Below are 22985 nucleotides of genomic sequence, written 5' to 3' on the forward strand. Positions count from 1 at the left end.
TTTTTTTTTTTTTTTTTTTTTGACGCTTGTGCTTTTAGCTGCAATATTTCTTATTTTATGTAGCCGTAAGACCGGGTTATTCGTCAGTCATTGAATAAATTAAATTAAGATAGCGATGACGGGTAACAGAGACAAATAATCGAGTTTCTACTGTGTATTAGTTTTCAAAAAAATATAGTTTTTTTCATTGTAGTTTAAAAAATTATATTTGTAACACTTGAAGTTTCAAAAGATTTTGATTTTTTTAAAGTTATTTATAGATATTTCAAAATTTTAATTTCCGTTTTGTTATTTTTTTCATAAAATATCTATACAATTATTTCGGGTTGACAAAAATTCTTGAAAATGTGATACGAAAGTTACAAAGTAAAAAAAAAAAAAAGTTACTCGTATAAAGTTCCTCTATACATAATATGTATTAGTGATTAATAAAAAAATGTACGAGGGTATGAGTATTTAAAGTTGACGAAACGATAATTTTTATAGTTGTATACCACTCAGATGATTGTAAACAATTAGTCAATTGTTTGCAATACTGTGATAAGAGTTGTATCAAAAACTGAATGAAGAGCATTTTCTTATACGACACGGACAACAATACCTCATGTGAACCTGCATTTCCACAAACCGAGGCGTGTTCACATTCGTAAACGGACGAATGAATGAATGGGACGTCTACCAAAGATTTCATTCAATCTTTGGGGGGTGGAACCAAACGCATAAGATTTTTATTTTAAGGCAGTGCATGGTCTCGGTCGGTTTCACAACTGAATACCGTCATTGTATAAAAACGCTAAGACGCGAAACAATGGGCTATAAATACTATCACCTGCATTTCGGGTACAGCTACAGCCCGATGACGACACACGTTCTTTACTACGTCATCGTGTACAGTCTTTACGACGTCATCGTCACCGTCTTTTGCGGTGTATACATTATAACAATAATATGAATGGTTGTACGAAATGGCGGCAAGGTGGCTAGAGAACAGCTGCTAAAAAGGGGTCTTGTATTTTGCCTTACAGGTAGATCTGCAAAACAATTTAATTTAAATAACTTACGATCTCGTTGAGATCTTATGAGTACAACATAAAAGGGGTGAAAAAACGAATAAACGCTGTTTAACAATTACGCCTGTGTAAAAACAATTCGTTCCGACGTCAGTGTATATTATTGTACGAGCCGCGCACGCCAGCCACATACTATGGTGGTGGTCGACGGAAGATCGTTTGTGCAACATTAATGTCGTTACTCTCGTGTACGTATTGTTTTACGAAGGCGTTTAAAAGTGTATTAATGAGACCGTATTACGATCGTTGTCCGTTCTCGCTGGTAGATCTCTCCGCGCAAAGGTCATGCATAAGAACATGACGCGTGATGTGACGTCGACACTAGTGCTTTCGAACTCGTTTTGGTCGTAACGCGCGCTGAGTTTTATCCGAAAACAGTGTAAGACGGGGAAAAAAATGTACGAACGCCGCACGCTCAAGCATCGTCGCGGAACGCGGGGCAACACGGATTTCGTCCAGATCGTTGAAATTCGTCTACGACCGCAATTTTAACCGTCGACTACCGGGTGCGTTTTTACGCTCGTGCGATCCCGCACACGATCGAGATATGCACGCGCGTACGGTATAATAATTTTAAACACATATACATACATACATGTATAGTTGGGCGTGCAGAGAATGGGTATTACAAGTACAGCAAGCCGGGTGTTTGTTCCTCCTGCGCGTACGCTCAGCCACCGTCAGCACCCTAATAATGTTTACTAGTTATGCTAGTATTGCTACTACACTACTACTACTACTACTACTACTACTACTACTACTACTACTACTACCACTACTCTTATGGCTGTGTGTATACTTTACAACTGCAGGGGTGCCCCCGTCGCGCTCGCTCCGTACCCGTCGGGCGGCCAACGCCGACACCACCGGGGCCAGGTGTATGCAGGTTTTTTTTTCTCCCGTCTTCTCCCGTGTAACGTACGCGCGCGCCGCGTGACGGCCACCGCGCTATGACACATCGCTCGAGACCGAGTCGGGGGGCGTGAGCGGGCGCGGGGCGCGCGGAGACAATACCGGTCGCGTGCCCATATCACCGCCGCGCGTCGTCATCGCGGGGACGCGCGCGTACGACGCGCATAGGTGTACGCGCGCGCGTGAAGGGGTACGTATTGGTTGTGCTGCAGCGTGTGCGCGTGTGTGTGCGTATAGGGTGCGCGTGCTGCAGCTGTTCCGCCGAAAAAATATGTACGGATAGAAAAAAAAAACCATACGCATACACTTATATCGTATTATTATGCTGCAGCGACGGTGAACGCGATTATTATTTATTATGAACGACGGTGGCGGCGGGGGAGGGGGACTAAACGAGCGGAAAAAAAATCCCATCAGCTGGCCCCGTTTCGCGCGACCGTATGCGTTCACGACCGGTGCAACGTCCTACGTTGTACGTGTTGTGTTTGCTGTACATGAGTACAACTATTATTATCGCGTTGTTGCCGTATGATTTTTTCAAAAAAAAAAAATTTAACGGTCAATCACCACCGCCACCATCACCGCTGCCGCCGCCGCCGTCACCGACCGTTATCGTAATAATTAGGGCAGAGAAGTTATAGGATTTGCATGTTTTATTCTGGGTCTCTATTTTATAGCAAACCAAGATATAAATATAAGTCATAGGCCCCACAGTTGATATCTAAATTTTTTTTTGCATATTTTTGCATATTTTGAAGATTCAAAAAAAAATGCATTTTTCGTTATTCTGTGCATATTTCGTGCATATTCTACCTAAAAACTGTATGGTATTATTATATTTTATATACTATATAGTAACATTGTACACCACCCGATTCTCATGTAGACTATGTACTATATTATAGGTACCTTAGGGTGGTCCTTATATGGCAGTTTTGAAAAAAATATTTAAATTTCTCAAGGGAAACCCTCTAGATTGGTTTAGTTAGATATAAAAATGAAATATTAGAAGTTTCAAGACAATCAGAAAAAGTTAAGCTATGCCACAAGAGCCCCAAACTTATTTATTTTTGATTTTCATAAATTATTTTATATTTTAAATTCTGACCAATGAAATATTAATTTTTTACAAAATTTTATCTAACAATATTTGTATAAAATACTTTTTTATGAATTTTACATCCTTTACTGTTTTTCATAGAATTATTATTTTACAAACAAATAGCGTTTTTATACTAAATTTTGTTTATTTTTATAATTTTGTGGACAAAGAGTACCATTGTGACATCCAATATAGAACGTTTATTTTGTTAACTATTATCTATATCAATAATCAATATAATAAGTATTATAATATTGAAATATAACTTACTTCATGCATACAATAGAAAAGTATTAAGTATAAATACAATGTACATTATGGTTTATTTTATCGGTTTGTTGAAGATAAAATGCAATACCTAACTAAATTCAATAAATATCTATTTTTGTCTTATCTTATCTTGGATAGTTGAATATGGATTATTTCTCGAACTAACTGACCCGTACTATATATATTGTTTAAAGAGGTTTTAGTTTTGTTGTGACTTTGGTTTCAACATTATTATATATCTTGATATCGGGACAGGAGTTGATCAGGCTAATGCAATATTTCAAACACTTGAAGATTGGTGTATTATAGATAATATTCAAGCATTATGCTGTGATACAGCTGCCTCCAATATGGGTCGTATAAAAGGTGCCTCTGTTTTATTGGAGCATTTACTACAGCGTAATATTTTATACGTGCCGTGTCGGCATCATATTTTTGAAATTGTATTGAGGAGTTTATTTGAAGTGAAATTTGGTATAACTACATGAGGTCCAGACGTTCCAATTTTTAAACGATTTAGAGAATTTTGGTCAAATGTAAATACTACAAATTTTGAACCTGGTATCAAAAATGAATATGTTGAAAAATTATTGCACAACGTTAGTACAGAAATAATAGAGTTTTGTATTAGTTATTTAAATGAAAATCTCCCTAGAGAAGATATAGGGAACTGTTAGAGTTAACCATAATTTTTCTTGGAGGAGTACCACCACGAGAACTCTCATTTAAAATACCTGGAGCCATACACTATGCACGGTGGATGGCCAAAGCAATATACTGTTTAAAAATATATATATTTCGAAAACAGTTTGATTTAAAACAACGAGAAGAAATATCTATTGCTAGTATATGCGTGTTTATTGTTAAATTATATGTAAAGGTTTGGTTTAAAGCTCCTCTAACTTCCAGTGCGCCACTACAAGATTTAACATTTTTAAAAGATTTAATAAAATATCAGTCAGTCGATCAGAGTATTTTAGATATATCCATAAAAAAAAATGTTTGGGAATTTATGGTATTTATCTCCAGAAGCTGCAGCATTCTCATTTTTTGACGAGGATGTCTCCATGGAAACAAAGAAAAAATGATAACGGCTTTAAATACGGACTCCGAAGACGAATTCAAAAAACAATATATTCTCAAACCAAACCAAGTTGATTCAATTTTAAACAAAGGTCTTGAAGATTTTATATGTTCAGAATCTATGACACTCTTTAACCGCTTCAAAATAAATACTGAATTCCTAAAAATTGATCCGTCATCTTGGCAAAATAATGAAAACTACAAAAAAGCTACAGCTATAATAAAAAAATATACCTGTTGTCAATGATGTTGCTGAGCGAGGGGTTAAACTAATAGAAGAGTATAATGACAAAATAATTAAAGATGAAAGCCAAAAACAATATTTACTGCAATTTGTGTACGACTATCGTAAAACATATCCAGATTCAAGAAAAGGTACACTAATGAAGAAATAAAATTGCATGTAATGATGATAAATATTACTGTCATTTGTCACTTACATGACATTGTTTTAGTCTGTTTAGTGTTTATATTACATATTAGTATATTACATTTATTTTATGATATGAAGCAATAATTAATATAAATTTTTTTAATTGTCAAATAAAATTTACTCAAAATTTCTAAAATCAAATATGATAATTTGCCTTTTTACCATAATAAGTATGTTTATACATTTTTTTTCTTTTCTTTTATAATTACCTTAATAAATTGTAAGTTTATAATAAAATAGATCAGAATATAAATTTTAGAAAATATTGTTTTCTTAAATAAAGTTAAGTATACATTTAAAAAAGAATATTTATTTTAGGACCTGCGATTAAAAAAACCAAAAATTTTTTTTTCTTGAAAAATCAAGGTTTACCAATCTTTGGCGCTCTTGTGGCACGGGTTAATTATTTTCAATCATTCCCAAACTTTACAAAACTCATTTTTATCACTATCCAAACGACATTGGGGGGTTTTATTTGAATAAATCAGAGATCGAAAAATAAGGACCACCCTAAGGTACCTACATATTTTATGTGGGCATTCGGATAATGTTATCGAAGATAACTTATCTTTATTATTATAACTTATTAATTTTACCTATGTCGAAGTAATTGGCATTTAAGTATCTATATTAAATTTTATATCAAAATTATTGTGTCCAGAGTTCACTGTTCGTCAGTAATCTTACTAGTATTATGTGTCGTTCGATACGAAACTGCGTGCCGTTTGTTGTGTTTTCCATGCTTACATTTTTTTTTTTAACATTTCTGCTAACATTTTGTACAATGCCAAAAATAAATGCAAATATATTTAACAAGTATGTGAAACAGTGTGGTGAAGATACATTTGCTACCGATAGTACTATGCTTTATTGTAAGATTTGCGAAGTTAAAGTAAGTGCTAATAAAAAATTTACAGTAACTCAACATATAAAAACAAATAAACACGAACGATTATTAGCTCGTCGAAATAAACCTGCAGAAAATAAACAACAAACAGTCGTCAAACAAAAAATCTGTTTTTTCAAATGATTTATGCAAGGCTATGATGTGTGCAAACATTCCTTTACATCTAATGTTCAATTCCGATCGTTCCTTGAAAAATATACTCTAAATGACATCCCAAGTGTATCTACGTTGAGGAAAACTTATACAAACGATTGCTATTTATAAGCTATTGATCAAATTAGAAAAGACGTAGGAAATAAAATATGGGTTTCTATAGATGAAACGACAGATGTCCAAGGGAGATATATTGCAAACGTAATAATCGGAACTCTACTAAAGGATAGACCCGGAAAAAGTATTCCAAGATGATCCATATTACTTGTATAGCACATGGATTACATAAATTAGCAGAAAATATTCGGAGTCATTTTCCTAGAGTTGATAAATTAGTAGCAAAAGGAAAGCAAGTATTTTTAAAAGCACCTTCGCGTATTTTATTTTTTATGACAGAAGCTCCCGGAGTCCCTCTTCCTCTCGAACCTGTACTTACACGTTGGGGTTCTTGGATTGAAGCTACTTCTTATTACTGCCAATATTTTAAGCAAGTCCGAGATGTTATACAACATTTGATTCTAACGATGCTGTATCTATAAAAGAATCTCAAACCCTTCTAAATAAAATTTCAATGGAATCAAATTTGACTTTTATACATTTAAATTATGGGTTTTTACTATCAACCATAACTAAATTAGAATCACAAGGAGTATCATTAACTGATTCAGTATCAACAGTAATGTTCACAAAAAATAAATTGGAAGAAGTTGCAGGTGACGTTGGAATGAAAGTAAATACAAAATTTAACCAAGTTTTAGCAGTACGGTTTCGTCCATCATCGCGGGAGCACGTGCTTATCGCGCTCCGTAGTCCGTATTGGCAACGTTTAATGACAGTAATCCGATCGTTATTACGCAACACATATTTAATGGGTTTGTAACGGAGCGAACCGTTTCACATATATTAGTATGGCATTGCTTCAATCATCACCGGCAACGAATTCTAAACGACACTTGTCTTCGCACTCCAGCTCTCCCAAGCATGAGAAAAAAACCAAATCTTTCACCTCGCCAAATCGATTCGCTGTTTTGTCAACGGCCAATGATGAGCTGGTATCGGACGTATTTATGTCTAACTCTAATGCTACAGAGCGCGAGCAACTACCACCAAGTCAAAACGTACTGAAGTCCATTCATATGCCGGCGATTTACGTAAAGAACATCAGAAACTTTTCTGAGTTTCATAAAAAATTAATACACCTCACGGGTATTAATGATTTTTCTTGTAAGTCCACACCATCTTATTTAATAATTAGGGCCAACAGTCACCCTGCCTTCGCCACCATTTCGAAGTATCTAATAAGCACTAGCGCGGAATTTCATACCTTCCGTCCCCATTACATGCGTCACTTTAAGGTTGTAATTCGCAATTTACATCATACCACTATTCTATCCGATATCTCCGATGCCCTGGCGGAGCATGGACACTCTGTGGTACGCGTGGTGAATATAAGAAAGAATCAACGTCCATTACCTCTTTTCCATGTCGAATTGGCACTTAAGAATAATAACCACACTATCTTCAACATATCAACATTGCTCCATTCCATTGTAGTCATCGAAAAACCACATTCTAAAATTAATGACCCACCTCAGTGTTTAAAATGTCAAGCATATGGTCATACCCGCAATTACTGTTGTCACTCCCCTAGGTGCGTCAAATGTGGTGAGGACCATCTTACTGCGAACTGTATCAAAGACCGGTCACTCCCGGCTAAATGCGCTCTGTGTTCTAGTGATCACACAGCCTCATACAAAGGATGCCCAATTCGCAAGAAATTGGTACTATCAAATAAAAAAAAAAAAACAAAAATGCCAGATACTCAAAGGCAAGAAGCTCGTACTCGTCATCATGGCAACAACACCAAAGTGGGTCCAACGTATGTCAACATATCTTCAGAGCAACCAAAACACACTACTTCTGATACTATATCTACATTTCTGATTGAAATAAAAATCTTATTAAACCCTCTACTTTCCCTTCTCACCGTCCTAATAAACAAACTCACAACGAATTCCCCATAAATTATCACAACCAATTACCAACAATTGCATTCAACCTATTTATGTAATCTATACGCCCTTATCTTTATATTAACCTTATTAATATTATTATATTTTTGGGTTTTTTTTTTTTTTCTATTCTGTATACCTATTCAATATTATGATACAATATCTTATTGTTAATTTAATTTAATTACGTTGTAGATAGTATAATTGTTGAGCTGTAATAGTTAATACTAAAAGCTAAATAAAAAAAAAAAAAAAAAAAAAAACCAAGTTTTAGAAAAAAATGATGGGTTTGCAATAATATTAAACATTTTAAAAATTTTGAATGGAAAAAGTTCATCAATGAATGGTTTACCAGAAGACCTAACAAGAAATGATTTAACATTTTATAAATATGCACCAGTAACATCAACAGACATCGAAAGAAGTTTTTCTCGGTACAAAACCATACTGGCTGACAATCGGCGATCATTCGACGTAGAAAATATTAAAAAAAACATTAGTTGTGCAATGCAATAATTTATCAGGTGAGAAAAAAGTTATCTTAAAAATATTTTTTTTTTCATATATTTAATATTTATTTTAAGGATAAATCCAAAATTCGAGATTGAAGAAAACTATACTAACAATCGGCGATCATTTGACGTAAGAAATATTTAAAATAAAATTAATTGTGCAATGCAATGATTTTTATATTTCTTTTATATCTAATTTTTTTATTTTACTAAAATATAATTTAATTTTTTTGTGCATATTATATTGCATATTTAATGAATTTGAATGCATATTTTTAATTTTTTATGTGCATATTTGCATGCATATTTTTCCAATTTTACCTCCTATAAATTCTCCGCCCTAGTAATAATGTATCGAAGAAATCGAACATTGCGCGTACGTTGCATCGCACTGCGCTACAACACCATGTCGGAACAGGCACAGCAGATGGGTTATTGTATTCCAACAGATTTTGACAAAATTGAATACGGGTGCTCCTGGTGGGATGATTTGATTTGATCAAGTACACGGTTTGAAACCTTATTGGTCTGAACAAATATTCTTACATTTCGATGAACAGAAGTGTACACACGATGATTGTTATTGATGTGATGTTCTATACTTTGTAGGGATGAATACCATTAGCCAATTACCTAGTTAACCCAAACAAAATTAACAATATTATTAAAAAAAAATTTAAAAAAATATGTCATGGGAAACACGTATCTTAAATGGAATACTATTGCAGTGTCAAAATTACGAGTGCTGTTAGGATATGCATCAATGTAAAAACTAAATTACTTTCCTTCAGAATACGTGATCTTACACTTTACTGGTACGAGTACAGTTGGTTATTGCAATGTTTTTAGTAGCCACGCATGATAGCACTTGTACGGAGGAAGGGGATTTTAGGAACTTAATAAATTATTCAATAACATGCATGTCATTTTATGATAAGACATTTTTCTAAAAACTTAGAAATATTAAATAAGTTTTAAAATTTAAAAATATTAAATAAGTTTTAAAACTTAAAAATATTTATCCTTATGGTAACGGTAAGGAAGTGTAATTTTATTGTTATAATATGATTTTCTTTTATAAAATTATGATTATCTATTAATTCATTTGTAGGCTATTATTCCTGAATAAATATACATGTACGTACATCTCAGAAAAAATATTTAAAAAGTATTTTAAATACTTTTTTAGTATTCTGAACAATGTACTCGAAGTACTATTCTTGTAGATTATTTGAATACATTTTCGGAATACTATTTTTCATAAGTATTCAAGTATATGTTCTAAAATTCCAAAAACTTTTAAAAAGTATTTGGCCCACGCCTAAGGGTATGTTAATGATTTTAAGAGCTTATGGTTACTTTTGGTGTCGAGTTGAAGTCGAAGACCAAATATATCAAAGACATAAGTCAATTGAAGTATAGGTCTTCGAAATAAAATAAATACAAATGTATGTAATTGTATTGATAGTATTAAGACATAATACATTTTAATGAAGACGTGTTCTATGACGGGCCATGCAAAAACAGATGTTTTGTTTTGTTCTTAACCACGAAGCCACAAAAATATTACTGCTGATAAGATGCAAACTTATGAAAATAATACATAATTAAATAGGATATATTTCATATATATAATAAATATAAACGAATGAACACAGCTAAAAATGCGTGTTATATTTTATATTAATGACTCGTAAATATTATTAAGCAAAACTAAACTTTTTGGTGGTAACTCCAATAATCAATATAACTTTATATTCTCAGTTAAAAAAAAAAACAAATTGTAGATAATATTCAATACTTAACTGAAAATATTAAAATGCACTTAAAAAAAAAAAGTTCTTAAATCTGTATACATTTGAGTAGCTGGTAGCGCCAGTAAAACCTGATCTTCTATTAATAATTCTTATCTCCATTACTGTTTTTAAAATTAAATTTTATCAGCTACATTTAGTAAAATATAAACTTCTTTCTAATGAATCATATTGAAATTATGGAAATATTTAATAGACATAATATATATAATAATATAAGCAATAACAAAATTAATTTTCAATACATTTTTAAATTTTAAAAGTATGTAATAGAATATATTTCCTGTCTTTTAGTTAGTATTGTTGCAAATTTAATGCTATAAAATTTGAGCCCTAATTACGGTGATTAAATTTTATTAGTTTAAATAGTAGGTTTAGGCCATAGGGATGCACAGACTCCGGTTTCAAGCGCAATATGAGATTAATTCAATCCATTCTCCAAATTTACCGTTAATCTGGCATATAATTTTACTTTTTTAAATTTTTTTGGTTGATCAATATTAAAATTGTCTTGGTTATTTGTTATTTGGATACAATGTCCTCAGTTAAATGCACTTTTCTTTTAATATTTATAATATAATAAAATAAACAAACAATAATAACTAGTATATATATATATATATGTATGTATAGTGCGGGCAATATGGAATATCTGGCTATATACACATTGCTTAGGCAATTTGGTCCTGTCAAGGAAATTTGAACCGGGAATATAAATAAATAATCACAAAGCACAAAGTTTCTTGAAATGCACGAAAACACGTATGGTTAATCGTAAATATAAATAATTTATAATTATAATAAATTATATTATATTATTATTATAATTATTATTCATTATTACAATTATTATTGTCTATACATCGATGTCTGATTGTATCGACATAGCTGTATTACATTTATTAATCTGATTTGGAAAAACAATAGATTGAAGAATATAAGTAAAAAGTAAGAATTATTATACTGATACTTTATAATTTATTCTATATTATAATAAAAATACAATAAATTATAAGTAAACTATTGTACAATTATAATAATAAGACTTATTATATAATACTATATATATTATATAATACTTAGTATTATTAATATTTCTATTGGAGGTTCAAATTGCCCGGGTGATATGTACATTACCCAGTATTCCATGTTGCCCATAACATATATATTTTTGAATCTATAGATACATGACTGAAGATATTTGTTTTTGAAGAAAAATATAATTATTTGTAGTTATAATTTCATAAAGTTAATTAAAAAAAAAAATTATTAATTAAATAATTGTATTTCATAAAATCTGAAACAATTTAATATTGAAGATAAAACTTACTGATTTTTTAATTGAATTGTCTCATAATACTAATACCAAATGTTGATGCACTTGGTGTATTTGTGAGTATTGAAAAATGTAATTTATTTTTAAACAGTTTTCGCTCACAAACAAAGAACCAATGTTTTCTTTTCACATACTTTTTCCGTGCCAACCTTTCATCTACCAGACATGACACAATAGTAAAGTGTTAATATTATATGTATTTTTCCCTTTACTATTATACAATTTATTGACTTAATGAGCACATTAAACAATATTATTAAGATGTGCAATACAAATAACGATAAGCCTAAATGCTTAAATGTAAGTACATAAAATAATGTTTTTATTTTGATACAATGATCAGTCCATGACGCATATACAAGACGATACAATTAAAAACTCAGATAATTTTTACGAGATATCGTAGATATCTTGACGATAAATTATAATTAAAATTAAAAACCATATTCATCCAAGGGTAGGAATTGTTATACACAGGTAAATTCTCAGTGCTCGACTTGAGGGGATGTAAAGGGGAGGAGTACCCCAACTAATTTTCAGAAATTTTAGCGTTCCCCTACTATTATTATGTTATAATTATAACGCTTAACAAGTTTTGGGGACGCTCTTTTTTTAAAATAAATAGAGTACCCCTTCTTTTATTTTTCCAAGTCGAGCATTGTAAATTCTATAATCCTAAAATATTTAACTTCGAGTTAGTTAGTTATAGTTGTATATATATATATATATATACAGTGCTCGAATTGGGAAAAATTAAGTAGAAGAATTCAGTCCAACGATTTGAAAACTGCGTTCCACGCAGTTATTTGACACAAACCCGTGGGGGCTTCGTCCCTCTTTCTCCCCTCCACCAACCTTAAATATATTTTGAATATCATTTTTCAACTAAACAAATATTTAAATTCGAAATATAATATATTTTGATAGCAATACCAACATCCTATATATTACAATAGAAAATAAAAAGAAAATAATAATTAACATAGGTAATTGTAGGCGATCAGGCAGTCTCATGAATCGAATGATATAATCATATATTTGGTTTTTATTTTTATTTATTTTTACTCTTTAGTGCGAGCCACGACCTTAGAAGATTAGTCTAAGATCGTGGTGAAGGCATTTATTTTTTTCCGAAATGACGATATCGTCGATCGCCAATATTAATAACAAACCGTACAATGTATAAAGTATAATACACCAAATTCACAGACATTACTATTTATATTTTTACAGATATGACGACGTTGTCTCTTATCATAACCACCATATAATCTTTAATTATAAAAATACTTTTGATATTATAAATCGTAAAATTCATTTTCCAATTGACGTAAATTGAAATTCACATAAAAATTATTTTGGACATCAATTAGAATGAACGTGGCATCCCCCGTTTCGGTAAAAAAATATAATTCGGGTACACAAAAAAAAAAAATAGTAGAGGAGCTCCGTTCCCCTGCGCCCCCCCCCCCCAATTCGAGCACTGTATATATAGTTTATAAGAAAAAAATGATGTATACATATATTGCTTTTAATTACATTGGTTATCGTTTGTGTTAATCCTGATAAAAGTTTAGGGGCATCATATGCTGCCACTGTTACCTTTGTGCATTTATCTAAGAGTATAGCTATATATAGAATATAGTAGGGGTGGCCAACTTTAATAGACTTGTGAACAGCTTTTGAGTTTTTCTATATTGTTAAGATCAACAAAAAAAAAAAGTTGTCATTAAGCAAAAATATATTTAATATACATGCATGTAACACTTAATTTATTTATTATTTTTAAGGTATTAACAATAATAACTTTAATTTCACAGTTTTACGCAACACGTAATTTTTTTAACACTTTATACGAATGTGATAAATACCGTTATTTAATACGAAATATCCATTAGCTTACGTACAATATACCTACTTGATTCGGTGCATAATTTCGTTTTTAATAATAATTTATAACTATTTATTGACTTAATTAATTGTTTTATTTTTCTTATTCTAATTTTTTTATTTGTGGGTTGAACAAAGATATACAAATTTACAAAAATAAATAAATCTTTTAATTTTTTTCTAAAAAAAAAAAAATAAAAGGGAGTCACGATTGACTTGAATTCATATCGTGATCGACCTGTTGGCCACCCCTGAAGTAGAGTAGTATATGTATAGCGTGCGAAAAAAGTTTTCCCCGGGTTATTATCCCGAGGTGTCCTGATTTAATAATTATTATAACGTAATTTCGAAAAAATATCCATAATTATATATAAATACTTACTCAGTATTTCAAAGAAAACCCAAAGCGTAGAGTTTTCGCCATTATATTACCATATACTTTCAACTACTTCATCCGTAAAATTCGTCACCGTCGTCAAGATGTACAAAATATATTTAAGATAACAAATTAACAACTCATTACCCGCGCCACCTAATTGATGTTTTTCTAAATTAACATTTTAGAAGTGTACAATAAATGTATATTTAATATATATATATATATTCGCAACGTGGATAATTACTGCGATCGCCGTCCAAAAAAGTTTGTTGAGTTTTTAATTACCTCGTTCGAACCCCTACGGTGGCGGAAGTATCGTCAACGTAAAATAATATTCTAATATTACGCACGCAAGCATAAAAACACAATACTGCGAACGCCGCGCGTATAGAGAGCTCTGTAAAATGAATGATAAATATCCGACGACGACATCCGTCGGTTTTTTTTTCTACGGATTCCTCGGTGTAACGACAATAACGCGGGCCCGCACGCGACATCCCGCTGTGATTTCCTGCATGCTTACACTCATAAAATACACCGACAGACAACATAAGAAATTGATTATATTTTTGTATTTCATACTAAGTTTACCTGCAATGTTTAACATCAATGTGTACCGTTGACTTTGTTAGCGCAAAGAAAACGCGAAACACACGGATGCGTTGTGGAATAAAGCGCGTGCAAAGAGATTCCCTTTTTTTATTAATTTATTTACTTTTATTTTATTTATTTTTTTTTCAATCACGACCACTACTACAACGGGGTGACTCAAACGGGTCCTTTCACTTTTACAGAACATTACCGTAATGATAGTTCGGCAGCGAATATATTATCAATATCGAATATCCTCATGCACACGCCGACGCTGCCAGTAGGTATTGTGTATGTGCGTGGCGTGTTCATGGTAATCCCTTTCGAACAGCGGCTTCGACGGTGGAGTATACCACCTGCCGGGGGTGAGCGACCCGGACGTTTGGCAGCTTATACCGGAAACAAGCGACGACGACGATGACAACGAGAATTTGGCTGCGGGGTGGTCGAAAAGAGAAGAGAAAAATACACGGACAAAAAATATCAATAATAATAATGGAGTCGACGCGCGGGTGTATTACTTACACGCAGGAGAGTGTATTCAATATTAAGTGGTGTGTACATGCCCAGACAGTTACATGAAATATTGTCATTGTCGTTATATATATATAAATACGTGCTTAAATAAATTCGATGAAATATTGGTAATATTTAATGTTTTGTAGACAATACGAATTAAAAAATTGAAAACTATTTTTCTTTATTCATATTAACATGTAAAATTTTTTATTATATAATTTATTTATTTACTTATTCATATTGTTGTAAGTGCAAGGTTATTTGTTAAGACTATTTGCGCAAATTTGAGTTCCAATATGCAACTGACGCAAGATAGTGACATTTTCGACATTTAAGGCGCCGCAATTTTACTCTGCCCCGAACCCCGCAAATCATCAGGACGGCCCTGTGTGCAAGCAAACAAAGTTATTTTTCATTTTGTTATATTTTAATTCATTTTATGAGTATTTTTATACATTTTAATACATTTTCTATTAACCTTTCAAATTTGAATTTGAAATTTATTTACATTTTTATTATTTTTCCTTTAATCATTACTATAATTTTTATGAAGAACATTATTTTCCAGAGTTTCTAGTGCGGTAATAATTTATAAATTTATAAACCGATTTTATTAGAGACACGTTTTCTGTCTATCGACTATCATAACGTTAAAATCATACTTAAACGAGGGAGACAGCCTTTTTAACAATTCTGTTTTTGAGTTTTAAGACTTCGTTTGAAAGTATTTTCTTCTATTTTTAGTTAAGGACACTTTTTCTGTGTAGACAAAACTCATCGATTTTGAAATCAAGTATATGGGTGAGCCATACCCTTTTTACAATTGTCATGCTCAGTAAAATCGTTTTTAAATTATAACAAAAATATAATTTTTTGTTGTGCAGGACATATACAATATTAGCAATAAATAGGGCTAGGATTTATATGCAATAAAAAATTATACAATATGCATTTTTATTACAAATAATAAAAATAATAAAATATTATTTTTAAAACAAATTTTTATTATTTCTAAAATTATTATTTATCATAACTTGTTATTATTATACTAAATATTAGTTTATATTAATATAATTTAAGTCATACTAATGAAATTAAATATTTCTGTACTATTTATATATATATATATATATATATTTACTACTTATATATCACAGTACAAGTACTAGATATCCAGGCCCTTATAATTTAAATCCCAGTCGAACTGGGCTTTTCTTAGACGAGACACGGACCCCTGGCTGGGCTTTAACATTTTTAAATCTAATACGATTCGGATCGTATTTTTTCGGAATATAAAAAACTTGTAGAAAAATTCAATTTTAATGATAAAACATTCATTAGGGCCGAGTCTGGCTTTGAAAAATATCTTGACGATTTTAAAGCCCGTTTCACAGCCAAACGTTCATACAAGGGGTTTTATCAACTTACAATGTTTAAGTTCATACGCACCGATCGCAATAATCCATACGTGCCTTCGTCAGTTCAGTGCGTATAAGCTTAAATAATGTAAATCGAAAACATCATGGACGATACGTGTGACTGTGAAACGGGCCTTATATGTTAAAACAGAAAATCCGAATCGGGCCGGGTCTAACATTTTTTGCCCGTGCAGACTTCTAATTCTTGTTCTTTTCGTTAAATAATGTGTGGATAATTATTCTACTAAGATAAAATTATATTTGTAGTATATTTACGACGATTCGAAAAATAGAGTAAGTACATTAAATAAATACCATTTAAAATGAATAATATTACAAAAACTTGAAATTTTAAGTTTAAAAAAATTAACAAAATTATCAAGATTCTCAAATATTTATAAATATGCAATTATATACATTATGTTCAAAATATGCAAAAAAAAATGGTTCTATTTAATCAACAATAAGCCAAATATATACGTGGATATACTGAAAACCAATTAATTTAGACTTACGGAAAAAAATATGTAAGTACATATAAATCCTAGCCTAGTAATTACTATCAAATGTTAACCATCGAATGCTCTTTTAAAAAATTTAATTATAAATAAGTTGAATTTTTTAAGTATAATTGCATTTAAGAATGAAGAATTTCATTCAACTTTAAATACTTTGATAATCATACAATGTATACAATGTAGTTATATAAATGTTTTATAAAAAATCAACTAATTGTATAATAATTGTATGATTAATATCTACATATTCCAATATCGGTCTATATCGTATATACCTATTTGTAGTCTTGTTAAGAATACTTATAAAGTACTAATGATGGTAAGAAATAGTAGTAGCAGTTATAATAGCACTGCTATTTTACAATAGCAATCGCAGACTACTATTCAGTGTCAATAATAGCAGTGATTGCTAAATTTTGAATTTTGGTTTTTATGTTTTCCTAGTTTCCTTCACTGTTTTATAGCTGCTATTATATTAGAAATTAAAACACTCAATATAATATGAAAAATATCAGTAGCGGCTATAGCAATAACATCTTGGCGGCTGGTAAAACGTAATTCACAGATATAATAAGTTTATCCTATATATCTGTGGCATGTAATTGTTGATAATGCACGTGTTATCGACGCTTATCGTATGCTCAGATATTAGATATCAATATATATATATAATGATCTAATAGACTGCTATTTGGTATAATATACATAAGTTGCTATTAAAATATTAAATTTAAAATTAATTAAGAATTTATTATTTAAAATACCTTCATAATAATATACCATTAAAAGTAATATTTAATATTTATGACAGTTAATATTATTGTTCTTCCACTAAATGTTATTTTAAACCTATGGGTTATAAATAAAGAAAAAAACATAACTAAAAAATAAATTATTAACTCGTTAAGTAAAAAGTTATTTAAAAAAAAGTAACTCGTAAAGGTTAGTTAATTATTTTTTAAAAAATAAAAAAACAGTAACACATTATGTAATTTAGTTAAAATTAACTTGACTTAATTAAACTTAATTTAACTCATTAATGCCTAGCCTTGCTTATTAGTATAGGTAATAACTATATTATACTATATGTATACCTTATCCTATCTTATAACCTATCTTAGGTCATGATATGGATTGTCCACTGAGATAGATTTATGATCATAAATGAGTCTTTTTAAATAATTCTTTGAATTTTCAGAGCAATTTCAAGTTCGATTTCGATTTAAACAATTTGGTATTTAGCAAATACTTTCTTTTATATTGACATTTATATGATGATTATCAGGGCTCGAAAATTCTAGCAAATGCATATTTTTCTTGGTTTATCCTAGAACATCCAAATTAAGATACAAATAAGTTTCACACTACTGGGATATCAAAAACAAAATTTAATTTTGCTATTTTTTACATATTTACGGGTTGTATTGCTCTTTTTCTGATGTAGGGTATTTAGTGCTATATTTGGGTATATTTTTCATAATACAGAAAATAATCACATTTTTTTAATAATAATGGTATTTACTTGGTTACATAAATTTTTAAAAATATTTGAATTATTGGAAATAAATAGACCTCGTCAAATATTATTTTATGTTTTCACCAATAATTTAATGTATGTTAATGATAAGCATTGTATAATATATTATCAGCTGTTATTACAAAATAGCAATAGCTGCTATTTATCACTGCTATTTTAAAATAGCAATAGCATTATTAGATGTTATAAAAAAAAAATAGCAGTTTACCATCACTATAAAGTACTTTTTTTTTTAGTTAAATAAATTTATTTTAAATTATTTATACATTCTTTGGAAATAGATCGTGACGCGGACCCGTGCGACAGCCGTTGCCAAAACGGCCGTTGTCGACCGTGCCCTTATCTCTCTCATCAACCACCAGTCCGTGGCACGCAACGTCGCCGCGATACCCCGTTCTCCTATCCATCACCGGACAGGGGACACGAGCAGTCGCGACGACGTCCGCTAAGTACCACCATCTGATCGTGCTGTTTTTCCGACACCGTGTACGGTACACATCTCATCGCCTATTTCTCTGTTTATTAATTAGACATCGTTTCTTTTTTATCATTCAATTATCTTCTTTTCTGATTCATTGAAAAACGTTCAATATACCGATAATATATTTTATATAGACGTATTATTGTTGTTATTTTTATTATTTTAATATTTTTAATAACGGTGTCCACCGCACCTGCGACACGTGTACACCCACCACCGTCACCGAGTGTGCCGTGACAATCGGTATTTAAATTTATTTATAAATGTTTAAATTAAAATAAAATACACACATACTTTAATGAGTAAAAGATTATTAAGTACTTAAATATGTCTCATACTCTGACTATAAGTATAGTTATTTGACAATACTTAATCATGATAAATAAAATATCTGTATGAGAAATATTGACTACAGTCAGGCGTGGTTCTAGAAATTAACAGGGGAGGGAGGAGGCTGGACGAAAAAATTTACTCCAAATACATAAAATCATAGTTTAATAGATTTCAGCCATCATTGACTCCCCGACTCCTTGTATCCGTGTCTGACTAAAGTATATTATTTATTTAATTATTTAATTATTAAACAATATTTATACCAATATCTTATATAAATTGACGAGATTGTTGAAAATTTTCGAATTACCGAAAGTTCAATTTGTTGAGTTGTTCGAAAAAACGAGAGAGCAAAAAAAAAAAATTCGAATAACTGAGTTAGGAGATTTTTAAGAGAATTTTGTTTTTTATTATTGTACATAGTTATTAATTATTTCAGAAAATTAGATGGTATTAGTTATTTATTGTTTTTAAAATGTAAATTTTAACTATAGGTATAATAATTATACTATGTAAATTAAATTATTATTGTAGAAAATTATTATTTTTTGAAGAAATCTATAATGGTTTTCCATTGAATTTAGTTTCATTTTTTCAAAAGTATTTTTGAATTTGATGCACTCATCACAAGAACCTAACAACTGACCAAATGAAACTGAAATAAAACTAACGACTGACGGCTATCTAAGTGATAAATTACGATTAGTGACGATTAAGAAATAAAACGGTAAAGTTCATACAATAGTAATTCTATAGTTATCGAAAATAATACGCTAAATTTCTACACGATTGTATAATAAATTATAAGAATATAGATAAATTTGCTGAATATACTTTGAATTTTCTAGTGTTGAATGGACGATACTTCGAATTGTTACGTGTTAGTTGAAAGTTTTCCCAAAATTTAATTTCGAATTACCGAGTGTACTTAAATGCAGTGTTTTTATTCGAATTACCATGTGATTTTCAAAAGACCAAAAGAACCATTTACTTTGAATTACCAAGGGTTTCGAATTATCGAAGGTTTGAATTATCGAGAGTCGACTGTATTCAAGGCCGGATAAGGGGAGGGGTCTAGCCCCGGACCCATCTCGAGTACCCAAGTAAAAGGGACCCAAACACTTTTAAGCCGATACACATTTTTTATCATACTAAAATTATTAGTTTTACAGACATAAATTGTTACCTATTATTTTTATAATTTTATAATACGATTGAGGGGTGACATTCCAAAGTGTACTATTGCCAAAAATTTAAAATATGAGTTATACATCAAAACATATAGTTAAAATGACAGAGAATCGTTTAAAACCATCAAATTATGTCTAAGTGTACTATTTCCTATCTTCCTATCAATAAATTGATTAAAAATACTAAGATTGCATCAAAATGCACTACTGCCGATAGCGAGAATTTTTCAGAATGTACTATCAGTACTGAATATACCAATTTGGCCAAAATGTACTCCTGTCCATGATAATTTAAAAATCAGACCATAAAAATATTTCAAAAAGAACTATTTCCATGATTTTTTTCAAAATGTACTAAATCCAGAATACGTCATAACGTACTGTTGTCCATGATAAAATGGAAATTTAGACCATCAGTTATATTTAAGAAGCACTATACCATGTGTTACAAATGACAAAATTATTCCTTATTTAAATTTTAAGTTTATATTTATTCTGAATTCATGTTATCACTATAGCTGTGCGAATTTACATTTTTATATAGTAATTATAATATCCTAAAAGATAAAACAAATTAAAACGTTTCTAACTTCAACATTATACCATCAAATTCGCTCCAAAATTTGGTTGTTATCATTAGTGGATACGTGATAGATAATAATTAAAACTTTATTTTGTTTTTGAGGCTAAAAACAATTATTTTTAAATGCCATTGTCTCATAAACACGTTTTTCAAAAACATAAAGACGACTTATAAAGGCCACATAAGAAATTTGATGAAAAATGCAAGAGTAATGGTAAAATATTTATTATTCATAATTTTTAGTAGTTAGTATGTACCTAAATTTATGCTTTAACAATAATAATGTGTTTATACCTAAAACTTATATAGCTATGGTTTATAAGGTCTTATTTTTGCAATACCAAATGATGCCAAAACATTTTATTCTGATATATTTAAAGAAAGTTGTAAATCAAACGTTGAAGATATTTTAGATGAATATAATGAAGATCAAAACTGACTAATCAATGTATTATTTAAAAAAACATTAACAACATTTTAAATAGGTATAGGTAATACCTATTTGATATTGTTTATTTATTTTATTTGTTATACTATATTACTATAATTAATGGAGCTAAATTATTTTTATTTTTAACATTTTTAATGTATTGATTTTATTTTATTAAAATCATTAAACAGAATAATTTTATTTTTAAAAGATAAAGATAATATCTAATATTGTTAAATTATTTTATTTGTTTTATTTTAGTATATTCTCCTTTTACCATTATTAATGAATCAATAGATTCTGATTCACAAGGAATATTGTAAAAAAGAATTTGTTTTATTATTAAGGTTATTATTTATTAGTTATTAGGTATCATCAAAAACATCAAAATATTTGTATTGGCAATAATATGTTAAAAGACAAACTTTACAACTGTTTTCGTCCATCTTAGATTATTCAAATAAGGCTACTTAATTTTGATCATTGGGTTTTATATCAAAAATACTATTCAACATCGGGAGGAAATATGGAATAAGTACATTATGGAAAAACTTGGTTCACTATTCTCTAAATTCATAAGCAAATCAAAGCGTACTATTTGATGGAAATAGTACACTATGGCGCAACCAACATTTAAAATTATCAATTAAAATAGTAAAATAATAATTTTAAAGAAATTTTGACTTTAGAAGTATAATAAATATATTTTTCTAATTTTTTAACATATTTACCTTTTTTCTACTGCTTATCAACAGTCTACAATAGAAAATCGTGATTCCAGAACATTATGAAAAGTGGCAATAGTATATTATGGAATGTCACCCCTCAATTGACAATTTGTGAAATAGTTAAAAAAAAATGTATCGTTCTACGAGCGTAGCGAGCAACTTTGTTAAGCATGTTTTGTCAAAAGGGCCTATATAAAATTTCAGCCCCGAGACCCAATAGGTGTTTGATCCGGCCTTGACTGTATTAAAATGATATTTAATATTAAAATATCTTATATTAAACTAACCATTAGATAACAACTATAATAGTTTTAAATTAAAATCGAATTATTGTTTTTTAGCTTTTAAAATGAAAAGAGAGACTATTTATAGATTCAAGATAAAGGCCAATCCAACCAACGATGGTCTGAGTTCCGTATGGTCTAATTATTATATTATCTGCTTATTTGACGAAACGTAATTTACAAATTATTAGGAATTAGAACCATTATAAAATTATATTTTTGAAACCAAATCTTAGAATAGTAAATACAAAAATATTATTAATTGGAATTTGAAATTGAATGAAAAAATGTATTTAGTATTTTAGAATAAAAATACAAAGAAAAAGTATAATATTTTTTAAGTATTTAAATAATCGTATTCAAATACAAGTATTCGAATACTTAACAAGATTGCCTATTAGTGTATTCAAGGAATACCTACACACATAGAAAAATAAAAGAAAAAGATAATATGTAATTATTAGATAAATTACAACTCGATAACAATATTAATAACACAG

The 22985-nt window shown here is 29.9% G+C and overlaps 1 protein-coding gene across 1 annotated transcript; it reads left to right on the forward strand.

Moving 5' to 3' along the window:
- Positions 1-6181: 6181 nt before the first annotated feature.
- LOC112686554 lies at positions 6182-8589 on the forward strand. Its single transcript, XM_025558904.1, has 4 exons — positions 6182-6305; positions 6419-6700; positions 8211-8466; positions 8527-8589. The coding sequence occupies exons 1-3, from the start codon at positions 6182-6184 to the stop codon at positions 8456-8458; spliced, it is 654 nt and encodes a 217-aa protein (XP_025414689.1). The 3' UTR covers positions 8459-8466; positions 8527-8589.
- Positions 8590-22985: the final 14396 nt, after the last annotated feature.

Source organism: Sipha flava, unplaced genomic scaffold (genome assembly GCF_003268045.1).
Source record: "Sipha flava isolate LNK unplaced genomic scaffold, YSA_version1 314_pilon_pilon, whole genome shotgun sequence".
Lineage (NCBI taxonomy): Eukaryota > Metazoa > Arthropoda > Insecta > Hemiptera > Aphididae > Sipha > Sipha flava.